The sequence below is a fragment of the Equus przewalskii genome, chromosome 12 (assembly GCF_037783145.1).
Source record: "Equus przewalskii isolate Varuska chromosome 12, EquPr2, whole genome shotgun sequence".
NCBI lineage: Eukaryota > Metazoa > Chordata > Mammalia > Perissodactyla > Equidae > Equus > Equus przewalskii.
The window spans coordinates 30,597,050-30,614,418 of record NC_091842.1 but is presented as its reverse complement, the minus strand read 5'-3'; the positions used below and the strand labels follow the sequence as shown (position 1 = coordinate 30,614,418).

General features: G+C 42.0%; 1 protein-coding gene across 14 annotated transcripts in view; it reads left to right on the top strand.

The window, feature by feature from the left end:
* Positions 1 to 1,966: 1,966 nt before the first annotated feature.
* Positions 1,967 to 17,369, top strand: part of BFAR (bifunctional apoptosis regulator) — a 33,011-nt gene continuing 17,608 nt past the window's right edge. For 4 of the 14 annotated variants that reach the window (XR_544948.2, XM_070568486.1, XM_008520516.2 and 1 more), the window contains exons 1-2: positions 2,104 to 2,611; positions 12,493 to 12,829. Coding sequence is in view for 13 of the 14 variants with exons in the window: in XM_070568486.1 (XP_070424587.1) it covers positions 12,567 to 12,829 (263 nt within the window). In the remaining variant the exon portion in view is untranslated. Of the gene's footprint in view, positions 2,612 to 3,864; positions 4,073 to 9,459; positions 9,607 to 12,492; positions 12,830 to 17,369 lie in introns of all 14 variants that reach the window. The other 10 variants (XM_070568487.1, XM_070568480.1, XM_008520512.2 and 7 more) reach the window with 7 other exon arrangements.

Genomic DNA, 17,369 nt, shown 5'->3' with positions numbered 1-17,369 from the left:
TTATAAGAGCTAAAACCATAAGACTCTTAGGAGAAAACACAGGTCAAAAAGCTTCATGCGGAGCCGGCCCGGTGGCGCGGCAGTTAAGTGCGAACGTTCTGCTTTGGCGGCCTGGGGTTGGCCGGTTGGGATCCCAGGTGCAGACATGGCACCGCTTGGCAAGCCATGCTGTGGTAGGCATCCCACGTACAAAGTAAAGGAGGATGGACATGGATGTTAGCTCAGGGCCAGTCTTCTTCAGCAAAAAGAGGAGGATTGGCAGCAGATGTTAGCTCAGGGCTAATCTTCCTAAAAAATAAGTAAATAAGTATTAAAAAAAAAAAGCTTCATGACATTGGATTTGGCAATGATTTTTCTGGCTATGACACCAAAAGCACAGGCAACAAAAGAAAAAATAGATGAATTGAACTACATCAAAATTGAAAACATTTGTGTATGAAGGACACTATCAGCAAGGTGAAAAGACAACCCACGGAATGGGAGAAAATATTTGCAAATCATAAATCTGATAAAGGCTTAACATCCATAATATATAAAGAACTCCTACAACTGAAGAACTCAAAAACAAACAATCCACTTTAAAAATGGACAAAGAACTTGAATAAACATTTCTCCAATGAAGGTATACAAACAGCCAACAAGCACATGAAAAGATACTAAACATCACTAATGCAATTCAAAACCACAATGAGATACCATTTCACACCCATTAAGTGGGAAATGGGAACTTTGTGCACTGCTGGTAGGAATGTAAAATCCGTCAGCCAGTATGGAAAACAGTATGGTGGTTCTTAAAAAATTAAAATTATAATTATCATATTGCTACCGGCTCAACACAAGGTTAACAAAAGGGAAGCCATATTGTAGAAAAGAAACCATATGGTAACTTTGAATGACCTCTGACTGACTAACCCAGCTGGATATGCACCCTCCAGGAGATCCACCTGCTCTGTGGATTTTATGACCCCTGCTTGTACATGTACCTCCCAGCTGCAATAAGATGATAACTTCGTTTTGAGTCCTTAGGAATGTGATCACCCCCCAACAGAGAGTCTATGCTGATAGCCATCATCAATGAAAATTGAAAGACCTGGTGTGGTGACTCCCAGTCGATGACACCAGAGAGTCAACATTCCTAAGCTCCTCCCCATAACCCACTGGCCTATATAACTACTTCAAGGTTCTGTGTCCCCTTAAGATGGCTCCTTTGGACATCAGTCTCCCATCTTCCCTCTTGCTAGCAAGCTATAATAAAATGCCCTTTCGCTGCCACTATCTTGCCTCTTGATGATTGGCTTTTGTCTCACAGCGAGCTGATTGTGCCCTTTGTGCAGTAACAATACAAGGCAGGAATTCTGCTTCTGGGCATATACCAAAAAGAATTGAAAGCAGACACCTGAACTGCTATTTGCACACCCACATTCACAGCAACATTATTCACAATAGCAAAAAGGTGGAAACAACCCAAGTATCATCAACAAAATGTGATATATACATAAAAGGGAACATTACTCAGCCCCAAAAAGGAAGGAAATTCTGACACATGCTACAACGTAGATGATCCTTGAGGATATTATGCTAAATGAAATAAGCCAATCAGAACAAGACAAATACTGAATAATTCCACTTATATGTGGTACCTAGAGTAGTCAAATTCATAGGGACAAAAAGTAGAATGGTGGCTAAAAGAGGCTTGGGGAAGCGACCATGGCGAGTTGTTTGAATGGGTATGGAATTTCAGTTTGAGAAAATGAAAACATCCTGGAGATGGATGATGATGATGATGGTTGCACAAGGATGTGGATATACTTAATGCCATTGAACTGGACACTTAAAATTGGTTAAAACGGTAAATTTTATGCTATGTACCTTTTACACGATTTAAAAAATATGCTGATACCTATTGCCAGATTATCTTCCAGAAACTGACTTCACACACTCCCAGCACTAGCACATGCCATTACCCATCCTTTCACTCTACCAATTTGATCGGTAGGAAAAAAAAAATCTCATCCCAAATGATGAGTTTAACAATCTCCAGGCCAGCGACTTAAAACCGATAATCAGCAAGAATTCTCAACGGATCAAGACGGTGGGAGAAAAGACATGGTGATAAGAATGTCATTTTAATCCCAATTCTTCTAATACCGTAAACGGAACTTTAGCCATGGTCATCGGATTTTCTGCATAAAATATGAAGACAAGAAAACCTTGTGGGGAGTACAGTGCGGTCGTCTAACAATATTTTAATTTCTGGGCAAAGATGTGTCCTTCAAGCACAGCAACAGACGGCCCAGAGGAGCAGACGCAGAGAACCGCCTCACCCTCGGAGTGTAACGCCCTGGCCCGAGGTCTGTCCAAGCTAGAGGGCGGGATCGGCGGTGGTGCGCAGGCGCAGACGTCTTCGGCCTGGGTGTGGCCCCTCTAGGCAGCGGGGAGGTCGCGGGGTTGGGGGTGTGGGAGTCGGGTGCGGCCTCTCCTCTATGGTCGCCGGCCGTGGGAACTCTTCTCCGCAGACCTTTCTAGGTTTCTTCCGGAAGTGGAGCAGCCGACTCCTCCTCTGCTTCCGCACGAGCGAGACAGTCAGGTCAGCCCTGGGATGAGCGCAGTGGTGAGCAGCGGCGCGGCGGAGGGCGGCGAGCGGGTGGCCCGGGTTCGATTTCGGGGCGGGGTGTGGAGGACGGGCGTGGGGGACGGGTCGAAAGAGGTGCGCGAGGCTTTCCTCACCCAGGCCCGGGTCCTGAGCAGCCGCAGTCCTGGTCTCCGGGCGTGGACCCCCCGTTTGGCCAGCTCCCGCATCCCTTCCCGAGACCCCCACGTCCGCACGGCCGGCCTGTCTTGGGCCTCGCCGGTGCCCCCTCGGGGGTCAGGGGCAGAGTCTGTCGCTCTAGGGTCGTCCCCGGGCCGGAGGGAGAGGGCGACGTGGCGCTCGCCCCCCACAGGGACGCCTACTGTGGCCTGGGACAATGCGCCTAGAATCGACTAGGCTCCTGATAGACGCCTGGCTGGGCTTCAGGTCTAATTAGCGAGGTAGTCCTTCCACAAAGCGGCACGATTGCTCCCGTTTTAAAATAGGGTAACGGATGCTCAGGAAAGGGAAAGGGAAACCCCAAAGTCAACACAGGGGTTAGGCTGGAACCCAGCTTCTGTGATTCCGAGCTCGCGGCTCAGAAAACTGAACTTGAGCAAAAGCGAGTTTTCTTTAAAAGAAAGAAGCAAATGCGAGTCAGGCTGTGGGTCAAACTGGGGATCTTTGGCGGGACAAGAGGCGGCCCCTCATCGTTCATGGAGAGGAGAAAGTGAGAGCCCAGCCTCTGTCAGGCTCTCAGCTGTCGGCGTTGGGTCCTCCCCGCCGAAGCCCATTGAGTGGTCTTGATGTCAAGGTCTGAAAGGCCAATAGGAAGGAGCTGTCCTCTGTTTCCCGGGCACACCCCAGAGCCGGCGCAGAGTGCACGTACGGGTTAGGTGGTTTAGTTTGTCCTTGTCGCGGCTGGTGTGTGAACAGCCAGCCGGGGTGTTTGTGCTCTGTGTTTCCCTGCCTATCTCCGTAAACTTGATGGAAAAACGGTGCTTCTCCAGGGCATTTTTTTTTCTGAAAGCTCCAGTGCCTGGCACTGACACTACGTATGTAGCTGGCACTCAGTAAATGCAAATATTGGTAATTCTATTAATATACCAATCGGCCATACAGTAGACTCTTTTTGAGTATCTGTGGATGGCGTTTGTCGCTTAAACCTCCTTCAAAGTAGATATTATTATCCAGAACTTATATGAGAAATATGAGGCTCAGGGAGGATAAATGTGACCTGGTTTGGAACCCAGGTCTCTCTCATTCCTGAAACCATACTGTTTTAACTATCCCAGACTCTCCAGGAGAATTATCATCTAGAAGATGAGGAAACATACACACTTTTTAAAGACTTTCAAGTGACAGTTGATTTGGGTCTTGTCGTTTGGACATTTTTGGCCCGGAGACGGTGTGGAGCTGTCTTACAGATGGAGGGAAGAGTGTGATATGGGAAAATGCCCAAGGAGCAGGAGTTAATAGGTAGGACACATTGTAGTGTGTGAGGTGAGTAGTAGGGGATCAACGATAATAATAATAGCTAATGGTTATATTGTACTTAGTGTGTGCCAGGCACTATTCTGAGTGCTGTGTGTGTATTAATTCATTTAATCCTGTCAACAACACTATCAGGAAGATACTGTTACTGTTCCCATTTTACAGGTGAGGAAACTGAGGCACAGAGGTTAAGTGACTTGCCTGAGGTCACACAACTAATAATTGGTAGAGCTGGGCTTTAAATTCATTCTGCCTCCAGAGTTTGTGCTCTTGTTTAAAATGTGTTGATTGCTAGTGGGCTGTGGAGATTCTTAGATGACAGGCTTACAGCTATAGGTTTTAATTTCTCATCATCGGGAAGGTTTTGAGCAAGGGGAGGGCTTGATCGGAGTTTTTCTCCAGGAGGGTGATTCAGGCAGTGGAGAGAAGAGAGATGGGAGAGAAGAGGAAATGAGATTGGAAGTGTTATTTAAACTTTATTTTGTTCACACCTTACCCGTATCTTGTCTGAAACATATATTTAGGCATAAAAGTGTTTATTTGTATGTAAGAGCTTTCTAGTTCCCAAACTTCCACGTGCATAAGAGTCTCCTGAGAGGCTTGTTTAAAATGCACCTTCCTGGGTCTCTCTCCCAGATATCCTTGTTCGGAGTCACCAGACTTCCCAGGTGATTCTGATGGAGGTTCTCGGAGGTTCCGTGATAGGAAGTCAAGTATTTGTTGATTCCGTTTTCATGTCCAAATATCTAGAGCCCAGCTTCACACCAGCTTCTCTCAGGTGCCATGATAGAATCCTAAGGCTTGGTTCTCAACCTCAAAGAGCTGAAGATTTGGTTGGAGAGGCAAAAACTACTCAAGCGGTAGTGTGCAAAAAGCATAAGAGTGAGCTAAATCCGAAAAGGTTGCATTAGTTTATAATATGTGAATCAAACAGAATAGTGTAAAACCCAGTAGTTTAGGTGTGGCTTACTGGTAACCACAAGTAGTTATTGATCACTTTCTGAGTTATGGGACATCTACAGCGTTTAATACAGGATAGGTCATGGCATACATGCCACATAACAGAAACGAGAGAGGACAGAGTCTAGGGAGAGCTGGGACACCTCCTCAGTGTGCTCAAATCTTGCCCAACACCACTCCCAGGCAGTAAATCACGGCGCCTCACAGTTCAGGTGGCAGGGCGACATTCGGTGGGGTAGCTAATTTTGCCCTAGTGATTTCTGACCTCGTCCAGAAAGAAAATCTGTCTATTTGAAGTTGAAAAAACACAAGGTTTTATACAGTAAGAGCCTGGAAATGCCTCTCTTGTATTAATGAAAGCCAATTTCTGCCACCTGCAAGAAATGCACATAATATTCTCCTTATTGCCATTTCTGACCCTTGCCTTGCTTACATTTGGGCACATTTGTTTATTTCATAGTCACTAAAAATGTGTGGTCGCTCTTTGGGCATTTAATGATGTCTGTAGTATTCCACCAGTGTTTGTAGCGGTGTCCCCAGAGGTGGACCTGAGGGGTGCCGGAAATAGGGCTGCTCCCAACCACCCTCACAGCTCTTTCCATTGTGAATGTTTCTGCTTATTTAGCTCATGGAAGAGCATGCTTGCCCTAACAGCCGCAAGCTGGAGTTCATGTTCCAGAATGCAGTGTTGTCAAATTCTAGTTTTTCTCTGGTTTGGATTTCTCAGCTTTGCAGTCGCAGCTCTATGATGTGACCTAGAAGACAAAGAACAAGTCAGTCCTTTGAACTAATAGCTGTTATTTCTTACCTCATTGGGGTAAAACAGTGTAATGAGAACAGGGTTTAGGTCAGGCCATGATTTAAAACCTGGCTCTGTCCTATATTAATTAGGCCTCCATTTTCTCATCTGTAAAATGAAAATGATGGTAATAATTATCTCCTAGGATTATTATGTCTTTCACGTCATGAGGGCTCAGTAAATATTAGCAATTATTATTCTCTGTTGTTAAGTAATATGTAATGAGAAGAAATAGCTTAATTAGAGGCCCATATACAGCCAAAATCTTTTTATTCTTTCATTGATCATCTTTGCTAAGAAATGATTGAAATCATATTTTTCAGGCTAGAATCCAAATAAATTAGCCCATCAAAGGATTATTCCTAAAACATTAGGTATGCGCTATAGTCACAATAAATTTTTTGTTGAATGAAGAGGTGGGACCGTAATTATATGCCACAGAACAAAGCAGTTTGAAGATGATGATTTCTGCAGAGTTAACAGTCACACATAATGAGGTCTTTATAAGCTAAGGTATAAAAATTCTTAACTTAAACTCAGAATGAATGCATTCTTTGATAAACTTAAGAAAAATTACTGTATCAGTTGACTTTCTTAAATGTTAGTTGGGTGACTAAAGAATCAGACAGATGACAGCAGTGCCACCATCTCCTTCCAGAGAGTGGCCCTCTGGACAAGTCTACGGAGGAGCACTTGACCAAGTCAGACAAGCAAGCTTTCTTCCAAGGGAGGAAGAGCCAAGTTCATTCCAGGTTCCTCAGTTACTTAGAATTATTGGGAGATTGTTTTTAGGTCCCAACCCTTTTTTTTTTCCATAGATTTTTCAGATAACTATACCATGTCAGGTGTTTCTTTGGGAAAACTTTACCAAAGGTTATGGTGATAGATATCTTGCAATTGCCCAAGTCTTTGGAGATTGGTAATTGTTTCCTGTCGGTTGTGCCAACATACCAAACATGAATGTTTTAGAAAAGGTTGACTTTTAGAAAAATTTGTTCATATATGTGTATTCATGTCATATTTCACATAAAATGCTTTCTAAGGTTTCATGCCATTTCTTGATAGTGAAACTTTAGAGATGGTGTGTTCCTCAGGAAGTAGCATCCGTCCGGATGTTTTGAAAGTTACATTGGTGAGATGTTGGAACAGGGTGTTGGTTAGATGGCCTGAGCATAAGGACCACAACTGCTATAGGGATCCCGCACTTGTAGGGACTGGGAAATGTCCACCTGGAACACATTATGGAAGAAGGGACCACATTTATTGAACACTTCCTGTGTGCCTGAGCTTACGTGTGTCCTCTTGATGCTCATGACAGCCCTGCGAGGTTGGCAGCAGTGACCCTCTTCCTGCTAATGTGGGACTTAGAGAGAATGAGTAGCCTGTCCATGGTGTCATGGCTCAGAAAGAGTGGAGCTGGGACTCAGACCTGTCTTCTCATTTTAAAACTGAGGTGTGTTGTACTCTCTCTCGAACCAGCAAGTAAAGAATACCCTCCAAAAAATTAAAATGTGTCTTAAAGGCCTTCTATGAAATATTTGATTCATAGAAAAGCCCGCAGACTCTCACTCTCTTCATTTTGAGCTGGGTCTCTGGGGATATGATGACAATAAAGCTCACTTAGAATTTTTAGACTTGGTTCTTGCCCTAAGGTTCCTCCGGAGTCTGTCATACACACAATCCACTGAGCAGGGTTAGCTGGCTTCTGAGTCTAAAGCAGGGTAGAAGCAGTAATTTAGAAAAATTTGTGGAAGATCTCATAGGCAGTCACTTTCTCGGTGATAAGTAACAACCTGACAGCAAATCAAGAGACAGGAAAATTATAAGTTGACAGCTCTCCAAAAGCTTACTAGCCTAAGACCGGTTAATCTGGGAACATCATACACTTATCAGTAGACTCTGAAAACATCACCTTATGGGACAGGTCATGAAAACTCAGACTTCCCCAGGGGTCAGGTAAGTAACAGAAACAAGGAAAACAGTGAGTGAGGACTGGAGCAAACTGGGGTGGGCATGCCCTGTCTGAAGGGGGCAACTGCTGAGCCACTCAGGTTGAGCTGATTGCTGTCATGCAAAATGAGAGCCCAGTGCTGCCAGATCTTCTGAGTTTTTTCAGTAGAAGCCAGGAATCTGGATTTTTATGTGAAATCAGATTTTTAAAATTCTGGCACCAAATTCAATAGAAAGAAAGAGAAAGAAGGAGGAGGAGGAGGAGGAGGAGGAAGGAAAGAGAGGGAAAGGTAGGAAGAAGGTCAGGGAAGAGAAAGAAGCACCTTGTGAAAGAAAGCCTGCTTGCAGGCCAGATGTTGCCACAGTGGAGTGGTGGCTGCCAGTGTTGGGACTGTTCCAGTACAGGAACTATGGATGCTGATGACAATAATTCTGCGTCACTGTCACAAGGCTCACCTGGGTTCGTTATAACCACTCTAGGAAGCGGAGGGTGTGGTACATTAAGAGAGCCTTTATCCCAGTGAATAAACAGTAGTTCAGAACCTTATTTGGGTCTTGGTCCCCTTTGAGAGCCCAATAAAAGCTGTAGATTTCCTTCAGGTCAATACTCATAGACACACTCATGTGCACAGACACAAGCTCAGCGTGTAATTTCAGAGCATGCGCAGACCTCCTGGGGCGCCTCTACAGACATCACTTGAAGACTCGACTCTTTTTCAGAAACCACAGCTCTTCAGAGTGACTCAGTCCCCGAAGGCTTGGCTGTACTCTTCAATTCTCTGGCGCTCACCCTGTCATTTTAAACTTGTCTCTTTGCAGTTTTGTAGACTTTTCCAGACTCAGGCATTCTTCGCGTTAGTTTTGAATTAGGTGATTAACACCTGCAATTTCAGTTGATGATTAAACTTAAACCAAAATGTGTCCATGTGAACGGGGCACTGGGGGTGGGAATGGAATGCTTCTCCTTGCCCCAATCCTACCGCGGCCCCCCAGTCTTCTCTGAGGCCTTTGAGACAAGAGAAAAAGGCTACAGGGATGTCCTGATGTGAAGGACACTTGTACTTTTGAAGGAACTCAGAAAGAGCCAGCGAAGCTTCTCACGGCTCCAGCCTGCTGGTGAGTGTGCAAGGTTTGTAAGAACAGCTATAAACATGCTCAGGATCATGGGGCCTTCTCCTCACAGAGGCCTTTAATCATTGCCAGTGCAGGAGGTGGTGTTTACCCAATCTGAACACTGCAGCTTGCAACTTTAGTGTCTGAGCTAGATTTTATCACTGAAGAGGCACTTTCCTCCTCTAAAAGTCCTGCCTTCTTTAGTGGAGATAACCCGGGTACACACAGAAATAGCAGAAAAGATCAACTGGGTTTGGTTAAGCTGCATATTCTTTCTCTATTAGCTTTCACTTTGGAATTTAGGGTAAAATGAAACTATCAGAATTTCTAAGATGTAATTACAGTGTGTGCAGTTTCTAGTTTGTTAAAGACAATTATAAAACAAAGTTCGTGGCCACCTCGCTTTTCAAAATCCAACTTATAAAATACACTTTTGACGTCAGTGTGTGATTTGTTTTCTCTCATGAGAGGTAAACTTTCAGATCTGGTAAGCTTGGAACTACTGATGCATTCTAGTTTTGAAAGGCTAATTCATGAGAAATTAATTTCAATATACATTGTCATTTCTCTGCAGGCGACTCTGGAATCCAGACACTTGGCCTCACCCTTAACTCCCAACGATAGTTTTGTATCTCCGTCTGCTCACTAGACAGTTCTGCTTGAAGTCTTGTCATCATCTCAAACTCAACTTTTCTAAAATTCATCTTACCTTCTTTCCAAGGTTGGCTCCATTGGTTTACAGTGGCCCATTTCTGTCAGAAATACCATTCTTCATCCCCAGTTCTGAAACCTAGCCAGCATCTTTGATCATTGTTTCTCTGTAGTCACCAAAGCCCATAAATTATTTTCTTAAACATCTCTCGGATAAATTAGTCCTTTCCTTTGCCACCTTTCGTTCTTCACTGTTTTCATCTTTGCCACCTTATTCCCAGAAGTGATAGTACCTCACTTCTAACCTGGCGCACGTAGCCCTCCTTCCTGATGAGGTTTGTCGTCCTCAAGCACAGCTTTGCTGATCTCCTTGCCTCTGAAACCTTCACGCGCCCCCATTGGCCCGCCTCTCGTTAACCAGACACGCAGGACCCTGTGTCGGACCTGTGTCTCCTCTGTCGCTCCCTGCTCCCTGGGAAAACACACAGCAGCGCCCCAGTCAGGCCCATCTTTTCTGACCCCTTGCACAACCCTCACTGGCAGCCTCGGTATTTTTCCTCTGACACTGAGTCCAGATGTGATCCTGAATATACCGAAAGGGCCTGCCCAGTGCCCAGCTCCTGGGAGATGCTCAGGAAATAGCAGTGGTTCCGTTATTATTTCCTGGGATAGTGCTCTCCATGTGGTAGTTGTTTAATCAATATTAATCAAATAAAGGAACTACTTCATCAAAATGATTCCTTTTTCCAAAAACCTGTCTATAAAAGATCTCCCACTTCCTTAGCAATTTGAAGAGGCTGCCCAAAGGAAAACACTTAGAAATTTTTTTAATATTCCTAAACATACAAATAATGAGCAAATCTAATTATCAGAAGTAATTTAGGATTTGTGATTAAAAACATTTGTTTAGACTCTGTCTTCCAAAAAGGAGTTTTTAATGGGCCTATACAGAAGGTTGGTCCCTTCTTTACTATCATCTACTATTGTGAATAACTATTAATTGTATATTTTAAAAATTTATATTTATCTTACATTTAATCTTTTAAATATACACTTATCTTTACCTAATTATCTTTTTAGTGCTGGATAAGGAATCTATTCCACTTTAACACTGAGTTTAAAATTTAGCTGTGTTTATTCTCTGGGTTGAAAATCTCCCATTGCTGTTAGGCCAAAAGGAATACAGTATTTTTTTTTTACAATTTATATGTATTTTTACAATTATTGTAACATCATACATTTTCATTAAGAGCAACTTGGTAAATACAGAAAACCAGGACAATCATGACCCTCAGCCACCCAACACACCCACTTCTAATAATTCATTATTTTTGTCTAGTCTTTGTGTATAGATTTGCATATTTAAAATATAGTGTTATCATGCTCTAGGTAAAATTTTGCACCCCATAAAAGGTGATAAAATTCTGTCACCGCTGCGTTTGAAAATCAGGTAAATTGCTATCATGTATGGTTTACTTACCATATGCCAGGCTCTGTACTAGGCACTTTACTTACATCCTGTGATTTAGTTCTTAAGAACCTCCCAATGGGGTAAACAGTGTTACCACCCCCGGTTATATATGAGAAAGCTGAGACCCAAAGACGTTCAGGCGCCGCAGCTGGTGGAGGCAGAGGCGGGGTGAGAAGCCAGGCAGCCCAGCCCTGGGACGTGCCTTCTGAAGCACTCTACCTGCAGAGCGTAAAACGTGCGCCCCTCTCTGTGAGCAGTCTGGGTGATCAAGAGTGATTTCCTTTCTTTCCCACTGGCGCCTACACTGCAATAATACCAGGAATAGTATGAATACTCACTTCTTTAGCCCCTATTACACCATAAGCCTTCGTAGCCACTCTCCTGTCACTGTCTCTGATCCTCACAAGAACCCTTGAAAGTTTTTGTACTGTTATCACAGTTGAGGAAACAAGGCTCAGAGAGCTCAGGTAACTTATGCACGCTCACAGAGCTAGTGAGTTGGAAAGCTGAGATTCTAACTCTGTGGTATTCTCCATCATACTGCCTTTCAATAAAAAATCTCCTTAGACCCAGATAAGAATGAAAAGAGAATGGTCCTTTGCTATTTGCATAGTAGTGACATTAGCGTGTTTCTATGGCACGAGATTGTCCAGACGCAGAGGGTATAATATGCATGTTTGGGTTGGTTTTGTGGGAAGGGGGTATATTGAGCCACTAGGCAGTTGACCTGGCACAGGGCGCCTCAGAAAAGAAGGCTTCACTCACTTCCCGGTACTGCTCCTATGGAAACCTCCAAAATCAAATGTTTGTCAAATAAATACTTACCTAATGGGAAGACAGATTTATTTGGATAAAATGTGTTATTTACATGAAGTACATCTGTTAGTGCCAACTCTAGACATTTTACTGGGCCAAGAAACTGGTTTATTGAAAATCATATACATTGAAAGGACTTTAGAAATTTAATTGAGAAAGCTGAGGCCAGAGAAATTTCATTTTCAAAAGAAGTTAGTGAAAGAGAAGGATCTAGAATTCCTCCATGCCCCCACCCCCGGTCCATTGAACTTTCCACGACACTGTTTTGCTTTCCCTAATTTCCAAATGTGTGACAAATAGGCCAGAAAGCAGTTCTATGATGTTTATGTGATTTATGGAATGTGAATTTTTAGAAATCAAATTTGTCACATTTAAAAGCCAGCATTAGTGGCCAACCCTGTGGCGTAGGGATTAAGTTCACCTGCTCCACTTCAGTGGCCCAGGGTTCATGGGTTCAGATCCTTGGTGCAGACCTATACACCGCTCATCAAGCCATGCTGTGGTGTGGCGTCCCACATACAAAGTAGAGGATGATCGGCACAAATGTAAGCTCAGGGACAGTCTTCCTCACCAAAAAAAATAAAGTGAAAAATAACCAGCTTTAAAAGAATGACTGTAATCTCAAACAGCTACTGAACTATTTCTCCTATTTCTGTCCTTTTTTTCTAGATTTAATGATGCTTTGCAGCAATTTTCTAAATCTGAAATTTTCTGTGCCTGGGGATCCCAGAATTTGCTAAGCGATGGAGGAATCTCAGCAAAATGATCTGAATACGATGACCCTTGAGAAAGATGACCATCTCAAGAGTACCGGCCCTCAGATTTCTGTTAGTGAATTTTCCTGTCACTGCTGTTATGACATCCTGGTTAACCCCACCACCTTAAACTGTGGGCACAGCTTCTGCCGGCACTGTCTGGCTTTATGGTGGACCTCTTCAAAGAAAACAGAGTGTCCAGAATGCAGAGAAAAATGGGAAGGTTTCCCCAAAGTCAATATTCTCCTCAGGTAATGCTTGGTGCTTATTGGTAGTATATACAGCTTGTACAGTGTGGTTTCTCTTAATGGGGGGGCAGCAGCCATGGTTGAAAAGGCTGGAGGCACTGAGCCGACCTCCACAGCGGTCATTCTGGATCTGTTGGAATGTGAGTCAAGGAGCTCAGGGACCTGAAAATCCAGATTCCCTTCCTCACAGGTGACTGTAATTTGTTTATTACTTATTGTAAATGAAGGAAAGGAATCTGGTTATCAGACCATTGCTCATAATCTGTTGTCATATAATATTTTTTGTTGATTTGTATTCACTGAGAATATCCTGAGTCTAACAGAAACTGGTATAACTGTACAATTCTGAATAACTGGTTTGATGCTGATTTTCATAGTCTTTGACCAAACTCTGTTCTGTTTATCACATTAGTAGAGGTAGTTACTCGCACAGAGCATCACAGAATGAATGGCAAGACCTTTCAGATAGTGGATTCTTTTCTGTTTCTGTGTAGCAGTAATGTACCTGTGAGGTCTTTGAGGCTAAAATCCTTGTCTCTTTTGTTGTTTTCTTGACATCAGCTGGGCACCAGAAAGTTCCATGAAAACATTAGCCCAACATTCTCTTTTTCACGGGAAATGTATTTACAGGCACTTTGCTGTTACCTGTTGGCCTTGGTTTCCCTGAAGGTTAATCTTAAACTGAAGGAGGGTTCTCTGATCATGTATAGTTGAAAATGAAGAGCCGTACAGGTGACCTGATGGTTGGTCCATCCATCTTACTGAACTTCACTTTTTTCCCTTTTTATGAATTAATTTTTAATAATATAAGCAATACATATTTACATTAATTTGTTACATTCTTTTTTAAAAATCAGAACATTACTGATAAAGCTAAGGCCCCTTTGACCCCTCCTCCTGTTACTGGCTACAAACATAGGTTCTTTACCTGCCACACAAGAGAGGCCAAATGAAAACAAGAATGCCAGGCTTACGGCAAGGAAAGGGTTTTTATTTCAGGTGATGTCACCTGGGAGATGAAGGTGAGTCCTCAAATTCATCTCATCTTGTCTCCCCAAAAGATGGGAAGCCAGAGATTTTAAAGGTTGCAAGGAATGCAGCTGCTTGTTGAGGGGAGGGGGGTTGTCTGTGACCTTGCAGGTGGCCATCCTTGGTTGGTGTCTCCGTGGAGGATAGTGGATTCTGGTGTCAGGAAGCCAGGGAGTAAGCAGGGAAAGGACATAAGTGTTTTGATTTTAACCCCCATCTGCTGGGTTTAATGTAGAGAAACTGATATCAGGGCCAGTATAAATTCCCCCCTATTTTATGTTCATTTCTCAGTCTTGAGGGATTTGGGGCAATGACCAATCCAGCTGCTTCCTGCTGAAATGGGGCATAGGTTGTTCCATCTCATTGAACCAGTCTTTTAATAAGGCGGTCATGCAGGTGGGCTCCCAAAGTTAGGCCTGTATTGTGTAAGTAACCAGATATTTAATAAGCATTTCTAGAGAAACAAAAAGAGAAAAACAAGGTTAATGGTTGGAGCAAATTATAAACCAGTTCCTGAGCCCAGGAGGCAGCCAGTCAAGATTCCTAAGATCAGGGTCAAAGCATCTTTTGCAGTTTGAAATGTCTCTGATGGTATCATTGGGCACTCAGGTAGCTTTCTGAGAGGCTTACATAGCAGGAGGCATGAATCTTTTTAAGTTTATATCAAGTCCTACAGCTTCAGTTTGCACAGGAAAAAGGGCAGGTTTAGTTTTTAATGATTTCAGATGAAAATGATGGAAAAAATGGAAAATGTTAGTTTGGAGATTTGTTGCCAGATATTTTGGGAGACTAGAAGAATTCAGGATCCAGTCCAGTTAACAGATATAAAACAAAAGCCTCAAAGACAATTGATAGAACCAAAATCCAGTATTTATAAATGTATATTATAGTTTTTATTGAAATAATTTCTCTCTAAAATCACCCTCAATTTTACCAAGGACAGCCAAATTAAGACTAACTGGGTTGCAAAATAAGTCTAGTTTCAACAGATTTGGCCCAATTATTTACATAAATGCAGCAAGAATAGTAATTGGTTATATGCCTTCTTTTAAATCTGCTTTGCTAGAACTTTTTATAAGGAATCTCAGGTTGAACTTTAAAGGCCTCTCAAGGCCAGGAAAGCCAGACCCAGATCTTGTCATCAGACTCTGCCTGCAATACCTACAGATTTGGGTGAATTCCTCTCTTCTGAGGTCCCCAAAATATCTAGAGTTCTTTGCACCTGCCAGAGGGAGTGACATTCTTTGCTCAACCTTACCAGGTTACTGGGAACCCTGTAAGCAAAGTACCAGACCAATATTTCCAAGTGGCTTTATTCTAAAAGGTCAACCTTTCTTCCTCAAAAGCTGTCTTGTCATATCTGAGTCTATATGTTTTCCTCAAATATGACATTCTAGTTAAAGCCTTGCTATTATAACTAATGTTTTCAATTGTGTCCTGTTATAAGAAGAACAGATTCTTATTGCACTTATGCAAACAACTATATTGCCGTGAAAACAATACTTACTCACTAAGAATTTCCAAATTCTGGAGGGATCAGGTAGGGAGAAGAAGATAAATGTTTCAGTTTTGCTCACAAAGGTATAATTTTATCAAATTGCTATGTCATAGCATGAGAGAAAAAAGAAAAAAATTCTTTTAAATCTGGGAAAACAAAACAAAATATCAAAAAATCAACAATATTTCAAATAAAAGTCATAAAAAATTATAATTATCCTTATCAGCTCATTTAGTTTCATGTAACCAACTCTTGATCTTCTGATGGCAGTTTCATGAGGCCATCAGTTTCTCTGTTAGAATTCTGTAATTTCTTATCCAGCTCAGTTTCATAATCTGAAAGTTTATTAGAAACCTGTACTCTAGAGTAAGTGCCAGAGTCCTTTCCATGAATTTTTCTGAAGCTGAAACATATTTTGCAAAAACATGAGAGTGAAACAATAAGTGTCTGTAAACATCAAGACCCAAGAATGGCAATTGACAAAGAATTTGGCTAATTTGGTGACACATAACAGTTTAAAATAACCAGAATTATGACATAATCAGGACAGATCAGAATTTTAGTAATGTTATACAATTTTTAAAACATATCAATAATATTTACCAATACAATGTCATAGGTCCCTATGAAACAATGTTTAATTATCCCTTTAACCATGGTGACAGTTAAAGAATTTTAGGCAAATGCAGAGAATTAACTAGCTGTAAGAAAAACCTTAGCATCTATGATTAAGGACCTAATAAAAACAATATAGGAAATTTATTTTGATAAAACACAAAATCCCTACCCTTCTGTAGACTACTCAAAGGAAAAACGTTTCATAATTTTATTACGAAGAGCAGACTAAAAGTTCAGGAAAATTACCCATTTAACAAAGAGAAGACCAAATTTTAATTTTGTACCCGTTTACTTTCTTTAAGATTGACACCTGAACTAACATCTGTTGCCAATCTTCTCTTTTCTTTTTTTATCATCTTCTTTTCCCCAAAACCCCCAGTACGTAGTTGTATATTCTAGTTGTGAGTGCCTCTGGTTGTGCTATGTGGGATACCGCCTCAGCATGGCTTGATGAGTGGTGCCATGTCCATGCCTAGGATTCGAACTGGTGAAACCCTGGGCTGCCAAAGTGGAGCATGTGAATTTAACCACCTGGCCACGGGGCCAGCCTTGTCCCAGTTTACTTTTGACATTTAAACTTATTTACTTCATTGACTTCATTTTAATTTTAGCCAACTTGACCATGTATAAAACTCTTTTCACAATTTTTGTTTCACAAACCTTCCATTTTGAAGATGATTAGCCCTGAGCTAACATTTGCCTCCAACCTTCCTCTTTTTGCTGAAGAAGATTGGCCCTGAGCTAACATCTGTGCCCATCTTCATGTACTTTATACGTGGGATGTCTGCCACAGCATGGCTTGACAAGTGGTGCATAGGTCCTCACCAGGGATCCAAACAGGGAAACCCCAGGCCGCCGAAGTGGAACGTGTGAACTTTACTGCTGCGCCACTGGGCTGGCCCCCACAAACCTTCTATAACCTTTTTTTTACATTCAGAATTTATCTCGTTTTTAAAATTAATTTTTAGTAGCTTTAATTATATATATTGCTTAGAATCTTTAATCCTTAGAAACCTTAATTTCTAAGTAAAGACCAAGTAAGCAATTATAAACTTTACATTAGCATTCTGTGGCTTGACAGATTTACAAACACCTTTAATAATTTTTAGAAACATGTTACTTCATGGTAATAAAAGACAAGATGTGTTTAATAGACCCAGACACTTTTTAGCTTCTCTGTAATAAGAAGTCAAAAGTAGATGAACTTAGACATGTTCAGCAATAATGTTTGTGTTCCATCCTATCTGAAAATGACCCAGATACTCAACAGATTTTATCATTTAACTTAAGTTAGTAAAACTCCGAAGTTTTTAAGTTACCAAAAATTTGGAAGCTATTTTCCAAGTACACAGACCATAAAACATAATTATTGCACTCAAAAACGTTTACCCGTTTTTA